This window comes from Chinchilla lanigera, unplaced genomic scaffold (assembly GCF_000276665.1).
Source record: "Chinchilla lanigera isolate Chin_1 unplaced genomic scaffold, ChiLan1.0 scaffold00013, whole genome shotgun sequence".
In the NCBI taxonomy this organism is placed as follows: domain Eukaryota; kingdom Metazoa; phylum Chordata; class Mammalia; order Rodentia; family Chinchillidae; genus Chinchilla; species Chinchilla lanigera.
This window is the reverse complement of record NW_004955414.1, coordinates 21,353,199-21,362,885: the sequence shown is the minus strand read 5'-3', so window position 1 is coordinate 21,362,885 and position 9,687 is coordinate 21,353,199. Positions and strand designations below refer to the sequence as shown.

The window sequence follows — 9,687 nt, the reverse complement described above, 5'->3', positions numbered from 1 at the left end:
AGAGAGAGAGAGAGACAGAGAGAGAGAGAGACAGAGAGAGAGAGAGAGAGAGAGAGAGAGAGAGAGAGAGAGAGAGAAATCTAGGAAAGGAAGCAAGAGTAATCAGAAGTGGAGGAGTGGTGAGGTTATAGACCAAGGATGAATAAGCAAGGGGCTCAAGCAATTAAAGCAAAGAGGAGGACCTAATGTGATATTTCAGAGCAGGAACGTAAGGAGGCACAGTCTAGAACACAGGTAGCAAAGGCTATCACTTGCACACAAGAGAATAAATCAGTACATAGAGAGTACTAAAAATGACTTCACTAGGACTTATCATGTCCTTACTGAAGAAGGTGATGGCTAAGAACTGGTGGAGAGAAAGGACAAAACAGTTTTCTATCATTAGTGAGAGATTTAACCTCTGTTAAGAATATCACACAAAAAGAAAAAGATAACATCCCTCAAAATGTCAAATAATTTTTTTGGGAAAGAGCCAAAGCCCATGGCAGATCTGGGAATATTGCTGGGCAGTAGAAGGTCTGATATGACATCTTCTCCTTCCTAACCTTGCCATGGTCTTTGGTATTGGAATCTCAGCACCACTGTTTCTTCTACTCCGGGACACTGACTGCTCCTGATCGTCACTGCTTCCATGGTCTGACCTCACTTCAACCCATTTGTACTTCCCTAAAAGCCAGAGATCCTCATGAGAAACTTTGGTACTAACGTCTCAAGTATCACCAGCATCACACTCAGGGGTTTTCCAGAGATGGAGAGCCTGGAGCACTGGCTGGCTGCCCTCCTCCTGCTGCTTTATGCTATCTCTATCATGGGCAATACCTTCATTCTATTCATCATAAAGGAGGAGCAGAGCTTGCACCAACCAATGTACTACTTCTTGTCACTTTTGTCTGTCAATGACCTAGGGGTGTCTTTTTCCACACTGCCTACTGTACTGGCTTCTATGTGCTTTCGTGCTCCAGAGATTGCTTTTGATGCCTGCTTAGCCCAGATGTTCTTCATCCACTTTTTCTCCTGGACAGAGTCTGGGATCTTGCTGGCCATGAGTTTTGACCGCTATGTGGCCATCTGTAACCCACTGCGCTATTCCTCCGTGCTCACAAATGCCCGTGTGGCCCACATGGGCATATCTATCATTATTCGAAGCTTCTGCATGGTCTTCCCGCTTCCCTTCCTCCTGAAGAGATTGCCCTTCTGTAAAGCCAATGTGCTGACTCACTCCTACTGCCTGCACCCAGACTTGATCCGCCTGCCCTGTGGAGATACCACCATCAACAGCATGTATGGCCTTTTCATTGTCATCTCTGCCTTCGGGGTAGATTCTGTGCTCATCCTCCTCTCTTACGTCCTCATTCTCCACTCTGTTCTGGCCATTGCCTCCCAGAAGGAAAGGCTTAAGACACTCAACACATGTGTGTCACATATCTGTGCTGTGCTCATCTTCTATGTGCCCATGGTGAGCGTGTCAATGGTCCATCGATTTGGGAAACACGCCCCTGAGTATGTGCACAAGTTTATGTCCCTGCTTTACCTCTTTGTGCCTCCAATGCTCAACCCAATTATCTATTCCATCAAGACCAAGGAGATCCGTAGGAGGCTATGCAAGATGATTTGGGGCGCTAAGCTCTGATCAGGCTCCAACATTCTGAAAAGCCTCACACTCTAGAGGTTTTTTAGAAAATTGCTAATGTTTAGTTGAATCAGTCTGGACCTTCAGAGGCGTAAATCTTTTTCTATACAAGGATCTATGTTTTGGTGCCTGGCATTAGTTACACAATATAGCCTGCCTACAACCCATGATTTAAAACATCAGGGTTCCTTTCATTGTAATTAACCATGTCTCAGGTTGCCACAAATAACTTTTTTTAGACCCAACAAGGGAGAGTGCTTTGAATTAGATCCTTTTTGTCCAAAAGTACTCGTGATATCTGTGCTTTCCAATAAATTTCAAAAATAAATATGTGTGTGCCTGAATGTGTTTGTGCTTTTGAAATTAGAGACCATATTGTTGAATTCAGTAAATGCAACTCAGTCTCAGCTACACAATTTAAAGTCCATGTCACAGGCCCAAGGGTGGAAGAGAAAGTGCTTGTGTAATACTGAACAATATTTCTAACATTCACTTCAATGTGTTAGATCACTTGAGATCATTTTTCTTTGAATTATATTGTTCAAATTATATGTAACTTTCAAATTATATATAATTTTCAAATTATATACAATTATGTATATAATTATATTTTTCAAATTATAAATTGTTCATATATATTTCACATAATGAAATTACTTCTATGTAAATTTTCAACCTGTTTAGAATATTTTTGTATACTCTGAGGTTTACAAGGTTAAATTAAGAAATTATTTTAAAAATAAATTTATACCTATTTAAAAATAAAACTCAATTACGGCCCCAAGGTGCATCCATTTTCCTACAAATGACCTGTTTATCTTTCTTCTTGGCAGAGTAGTACTCCACATTTTCTTTAACCATTCATCTGTTGATGGACATATAGGGCATTTCCAAGATTTGGCTATTAAATAAATTGTTCTGCTGTAAACATGGGTATGCATGGATACACCTTGAGACATAATGTTAAGTGAAATAAATCAGACATACAAGTTTAAATATTGCATGATTTCTCTGATGTGAGAAATCCAGTTTGTAAATAAAGAGCAAAACAAAAGAATAGAAGTAGGGAGACAGCTCTTTCTCGAAAGGGAAGGGGATGAAGAGATGGAGGGAGGGGAAGAGTGAGGAGAGGAAAAGGGATGAAAGAAGGAATTAAGATCTATTGTGTACAGTATCAACTCCACACAAGGAATGTAAATGTTACATGCTGCAAACATGCCCTTACTAATAAAAAAATCAAGCTACATTGTCCAGCTTATCTTTGAGTTGTGTCCAATACAAGCTTCCCTTTTGTAATCATAAACTTTTATTTACTTATTATTTATAAAAATGCTCTTCTAAATGTTTGGACTCTAAATGTTGAGTGGTGTTTCCTCTTGAATATAATAATAAATCTCTGTTCTTTCCTGAAAAATTGATGTGAGAAGTATTTTCAGTCTAGTCCAGCTATACAAAGTTTTGAAAATTTTCTGTTTAGTAGGAATTTTAAGTTTATTTTACTTACAATTTCTACAGTTTAAAAAAATGTGTTCTGAAATGGGAGAGAGTCATATTTTCTTGTTAAATTCACAAGCCAGAGTTTTTTCCCTATTGGTTTGTTTTGTTTTCTTTGGTACTGGGAATTGAACTCACGCCCTTGCACTTGCCAGGCAGGTGCTGTGCTGCTGAGGTATATCCCGAGCCCTCCGTGTTGTTTTGTTGAGTACCAAAAAAAGCCACTTGGCCAACTATCAATTTTTAACAAGTTCCACAGTTATGGAAGAATTTCTCTCAGTTATATTTATTGGCTGGGCTATAGAGGTGGATAAAGGAATGACTCTCGCTTGTATTTATATTCTGCCTTTCACTGTAAAAATATGATTTGCTACACAGGAAGTTTGTATCTCCCAGCTTCTGTTTGTCCTGTGTGTCTAGGGCTTTATGCTGTGTTCACATGGACATTTCCTACACATCTTCCAGTAATACCGCTCCATAATGCCGCAGCTGTTGTAAGGAGCATGCATTCTCTCTGTCTCTGTCTCTGTCTCTCTCTGTCTCTCTCTGTCTCTCTCTCTCTCTCTCACACACACACACACACACACGGAAGTTAAAAAGAGATTGACCTGAATGTATTTTGTTGTTTTTTTTTTTTTTTGGTTTTTCTCCGGCACCGGCAACCGAACTCACGACTTTGCGCTTGCCAGGCAGGCGCTTTGCCGCTGAGCTAAATCCCCAGCCCCGAGATTGACTTGAATGTAGAACAGTGATTACTACACATCGGGAAGGGAGAAAGTGGATAGAAAGAGATTTGATGAGTGCACAGTGTACACGTACTGAAATATCACAGCGAACTCCATTCTGTGAGCAATTAACACACTCTCATCATAAACAAAAGGAAAAAAGAGAAAAGGGCTAAGGGAGAATGTAATGGAGCACTGACATATTATATCTTTCCCTTATCTCTTCAGGTAGGTTTTTTTCAAAATTCCTAATGACTAAATCCCACAATTGTGAGTGGTAACACCCTGTTTGCCATGTTTGGTACACTGGACGTTTCAGTAAATATTGCTGAATAAATAAATAAGCAAATGTGCTGTTATGCTTATTTAAACAAGCAAACAAAGAGGGAAGAAATGAGAGGGAAGAATTGTACTTTATCACTAGAATTACAGCTGCACTCTCAGCTAAAATCCCAATCTTCACATTATTTTAAAACTGGGCTTAAATAAACTGCGATGATTGCTACCTCGGCTGGATAGAATGGATGACGGCTGAGAAACACCTTAGGCAGAATTCCCTGAGCAACATAGCTGCAGTAAGATAAGGTTGACAGATGTCCAGTCCTGATTTTTGTATTTTGTTAATTGAGATGTTTGTCCTCTAAAGCTGCCACACACAAGGGCTTTGGGAGAGTGCCACACGTGTCTCTCAATATTTGTAGGCAGTGTTAGTTGGGGATTATAATTTAGAGCTGAGAAAGGTTGGAGGCAGATGCAAAATCCAGTGAAGCATCAGTTAGACACCATCAGCTGATGTCTGAATTGTACAGCTCAAACCCATTAATTAAATAATCACTCAGTGAGAACTTATTGTCTGTATTTTCTTACATGTATTTGATAAACTAGACTTCCGTATGTAAGAAAAGGGACAAAAGCCTTCTTTGTTACAAATATGAGTAGAACCTATACCCGCCTATCCCAAGTGCAAAACCGAGGAATCACATCTCGTTTTCTGACTTTCATGTCAAGCTTCTGTTTGCTTATTAATGGGCTTCTTCTTCCCCTGCAGATGAAAATTCCTTGGCAGTGACTCTTGATTCTTCTTTGAGGATAGGAAGATGATAGGTCACAAATTCGCTGCTGATTTACTTATTTATTTATGTGTGGTTTTTGAGACAGGGTTTCTCTGCGTAGTTCAGGGTGGTTTTAAGCTCACTATGTAGCCCAGAATGGCCTCAAAGATCCTCCTGCCTCGGCCTCCCAGGTGCTGGGATTACAGGCATTCACCACCATGCCTGGTTTAGCTGATGTTTTAAAACTAGATTTGCTGCTGTTATTTATAAGAACCCTGAAAGTGTTTCAGAAAAACCACTTTCTTCAGCTGCCTGGGGCATATTGGTTGACTTATGTACAAGCAACAGCAAATAGACCCTTTGTTGTCTGAGAGTGGGATAGAAAAATTAAAGGGCCTAAGTCCATAGGGCAGCAAAACAATTAGAAAATGTGTCCAGATGTCATGGAGTATGGGATATGAGCCTCATGAAAAGAATGCCCTTAGTATAAATTAGGTGACACAATAGACAAACTTTCTGTTCCTTGCTTTCATGAATTACTTTGTGGAACCCTGGCTGGTTGAAGAGCACTTCTCATCCAACTGTACTATAACTGCAGTAGCAGAGCCACCTTGTGCCTGCACAGCAGATCTGGAAACCACTCACCGAAGTTGGGATCTCTCTGTAGCAATTCAAAAAATGAGGCTAATGGTTAGGCCTCCATTACCCACCCAGACACCCTGGGCAGGTCTCAAAGCAATCAAATTGACAAGGCAGTTGAACCATCACACTCCCTCTCTTTTTGAAAGGAAAGAGTAAGTAAAATCAGATGGAGAAGAGTGAATAAAAACTAGGAGGTATGACAGACATTGTGAAACGAAAGGAAAATGCTCATGGGTAAAGGGCAACTGGGGTGTGGGAAAAGAGAAGGGAAAGAAGGAGAACTTTGTATGTATGTATATACAGGATAGTTAACATGGTTGTTCTACTGTCTTCTATTTCTTTGCTGAAAGAAACTGTTAATGATTCCTTGATTGGTCAATATTGTATGTCTCTATTTGTTTTCCTGAGAAACCACTTTGAAGATATCAATATGTAATACAACAAGCATTGTTAATTTCTTACCACCTTGTTTGTAACTCTATATTGTCTGTATTGTTCTTTTGCTATTTTGGAAATGGTTGTCTGTTTGTTAATGTTTTCCTTTTATTTTTAAAATAAAAAAATCAGACAGAGAGGGTCAGGACAGATAAATTTCCAGTAGTTCAATGATAAATGTTCTATTTTACTTACATGATTTTGGTAATGGATAACCCTAGAGTAAAATTTCTGACATCTCAGAATCTGTCATTATGTGAAGAAAGTTATTACTCTAAGAAAGGATGAGAAAGAGCAGTCATGCCCCGTCATAACAGCATCATAATTTTAAGTATGTGCATATACAGAGAAGCGTATGATTGAGTGCTGCACTAATACAGAATATAACCAAACATGCAATCTCATCTCACCAGTATCTATGTAGCCCTGAACAATTAACTGAATTATTTGTGCCTCATATGATTATTATAGCTATTAAGTGAACTAAGGCACATAAATAATTTAGCATAGAAAGTGGCATGTGTAAAGACTCCATGAAATTAATTCTTACATGAGTCAAATTCATGACTGTAGCAAATAAGTCGGACCTTAGATTCATTTTCCTCTGTAAATCTTTGCCTAAGGACTCACTTGTCTCAAATTTTTTCTTTTTCTATGAATGCCAACAGTTTTTCTTGAATGTATTTTTGATTTGGATCTCCTTTTTTGTGTTACAGTTTTATGTCTGCATTGCTTGAGCTTGAAATTTCCCCCACCACATGCACACATGTATCTTATATTTGATATTTGGTCATGATGATTATAATGATAATGATGATGACAGTAAAGATGACACAACTGATGAAATCCTATAGCTAAAATAAACATCGATCCCCAAACCCACCTGCAAGTCACATTCTGAGGCGGTGAAACCTGCTGACAATGGCTCGGCGGATCTCCTTTGTCTTGGCGCTGTAAATGAGTGGGTTTAGCACAGGAGGCACAAAGAGGTAGATATTGGACATAAGGACATGGACATAACGTGGGATATGCTTCCCAAAGCGATGCACCGTGGAGACTCCAATCATTGGTACATAAAAGGCAAGTACAGCCAGGATATGGGACACACAGGTGTTGAGAGCTTTGAAGCGTTCCTCACGGGAAGCAATGGCCAGAACAGACTGTAGAATGAGCACATAGGAGACGAAGATAAACAACAGGTCCACGCCAAAGGTAGATACAAGGACGAAGAGTCCATAAATGCTGTTGATGGTGATATCAGCGCAGGCAAGCTTCATCATATCTGGATGCAGACAGTAGGAGTGGGAAAGGACATTGGATCTGCAGATCGGAAGCCTCTTGATGAGGAAGGGAAAAGGGAAGAGGGTGATAACACTCCGAGCAGTGACTGCTACACCCATCCCAGAAATGACTTTATTGGTGAGCACAGTGGCATAGCGCAGTGGATCACAAATGGCCACGTAGCGGTCAAAGCTCATGGTCAGTAGGATGCCTGACTCCATCATGGAGAAACAGTGAATGAGAAACATCTGGATCAGGCAGGCATCAAAAGCAATGTTGCGGGCATTGAAGCAGAAGGTTCTGAGTACAGTGGGCAGTGTGGCCACGGACATGGCCATGTCACTGAAGGATAACATGGACAGGAAGTAGTACATGGGGGCATGGAGGCTGGGCTCTGTTCGCACAGCCTGCAGCACCACTGCGTTTCCCACAAGGGCCACAGCATACATCGCACAAAGTGGCCCAGCCAGCCAGGGATGAGAGCTCTCCACACCGGGAATACCAGTCAGGAGGAAGGAAGCAGGGCGAGTGACATTGAACAACCCCATATCAGCAAGAATCCAGGGCGCTTCTCAGGGTCAGATATTCACAATGGGAAAACTCTAGCTAACATTTTTACCGGAGAACAAGAAACCAGGAAGTGGAAGATAAAGCAGAAGATGCTTCCACAATTGGAGTATGATACGTTTATGAAATCAAGGTTTTTGGGATAAGACAGGCAAAATTTCTTTCTTCATATTTTAAGATCATCAAGCCACAGGCGGGGCCAATACTCCTCCGTGTACTGTGGAAGAAGAAAGACATTGGCTAATAATTGAAAAACATAAAATAATTATGAGGAAAATATTCCCACCACATTATTCACATTTTTCATGTATTTTAAAATCACTATAAAGTAGAAATGTGTTAGCTGTAATCATACATAGTTACTATAGAAAGAAATCAGGAAGTGGAGTCACCCACAGGTCTTGGAAGTGTTTATGTAGTGCCTCAAAAGTGCTGTTTAGGGGCCGGGGATTTAGCTCAGCGGCACAGCGCCTGCCTGGCAAGCGCAAGGTTGTGAGTTGGATTCCCAGTACCAGAAAAAAACCAAAAAAAAAAAAAGCTGTTTAATTCAGATGTTTACTAATCAATGAGAGATTTGCTCAGAACCCTTTTGAATCATAATGACTGCCTGAGTAGCAAAGAAAAGGGATGGCGGGATGGGGAGGTAGTTGACTGCCCCTGTATATTATGTTTCATTGGCAGAGTTGCTGCAATAAAAATATCAAAACTATATCTCAAAGCCTTGAAGCTTGTTCTATTTTTGGAAAAATTGTGTGTCATAAATATTCTGCAGATACATTAACATGCAGTCTACAGAACATTTTCGCATTCCTATGCACAATCATGCATCATAATGGCTATCAAAATAGCCATTGTTCAGGGACACATTCATGTTCCTGCACATCAGCATTATACCGGGCTTCATTTGTCCTCTAAAACTGCACTCTCCCACATGCATTCTCTCTCAAACGTCATTTCCTGTTGTGCCCATGTACTCACACACTTTCTTTGACCTTCACTTTTTATGTGCATGTCTCATCACACTCATACTGTCTGCAGAGACATCTATGCTGACCTCATATATGTAAACACGCTCAGCGTACACTTATAAACACTTCTACCTGCATGCTTGCAACTTGCCCACTATGTTAATCCACTTATTCTAGTAGTAACTTTTTTAACCCTCATGTATTTTGTTTAATCACAGTTTTTCTCCTCAGGGCACGGATATATTACCAAATTCTTGTAGCCATTTCTCTCTGAGTACCTACATTGTTGATTCTCCTGTCATGCAGATATTTTTGAAAGGTTCTCATGTTCCTTGCCTCGTGGTACATACTGATAGAGAAAGTGAAAAGATTTTTCCCCGGGCAGAAGGATTTCAGGCATACAGTGCTCCTTACTTTGGAAAGACACGCGTACAAAAAAAATACATAATAGAAATACATACAACTGTCTTTCCGTTCTCCTTCCTCTCCAAACACTAATGAAGCAACATCAGACTATCATTCAAAATCCTTTCAGGTGGGGCTGGATAAGGAAGCATTTGTGGGAGCCCTAGGTATCTAAAGTGACAAGAGATGATGGAGTGGTATGCAATGCATCATTGTCACTTCAGGAATCATTTCTGGAATTTTCTAGGCAAGACCAAACTCATGTGTCCTGTGGTTCCCTGCAAGGCAGTGGTGACCATTCCTTCTGTATTTGCATTGATTTCCAATCTTCTGGTCCTAGAGGTCTGTCCATATATATCTTGTTCTTCTAGAATTATGATTGTTTGTGACCTAAGACTGGCTAACCTGACTTGCTTCTTATTTCTCCCAGCTGGATACTCCACAATTCCTTATAAAGAGCCATACAGAAGGTAATCAATAAACACAGA

At 40.2% G+C, this 9,687-nt stretch overlaps 2 protein-coding genes across 2 annotated transcripts; one reads left to right on the top strand and one right to left on the bottom strand.

Annotated features, from left to right (window-relative positions):
• The first annotated feature begins 685 nt into the window (after positions 1–685).
• LOC102005029 (olfactory receptor 51I2-like) lies at positions 686–1,630 on the top strand. The gene has a single exon (XM_005380085.1). The coding sequence runs from the start codon at positions 686–688 to the stop codon at positions 1,628–1,630; it is 945 nt and encodes a 314-aa protein (XP_005380142.1).
• A 5,238-nt stretch (positions 1,631–6,868) lies between these two features.
• On the bottom strand, positions 6,869–7,807 carry LOC102005362 (olfactory receptor 51I2). The gene has a single exon (XM_005380086.1). The coding sequence runs from the start codon at positions 7,805–7,807 to the stop codon at positions 6,869–6,871; it is 939 nt and encodes a 312-aa protein (XP_005380143.1).
• Positions 7,808–9,687: the final 1,880 nt, after the last annotated feature.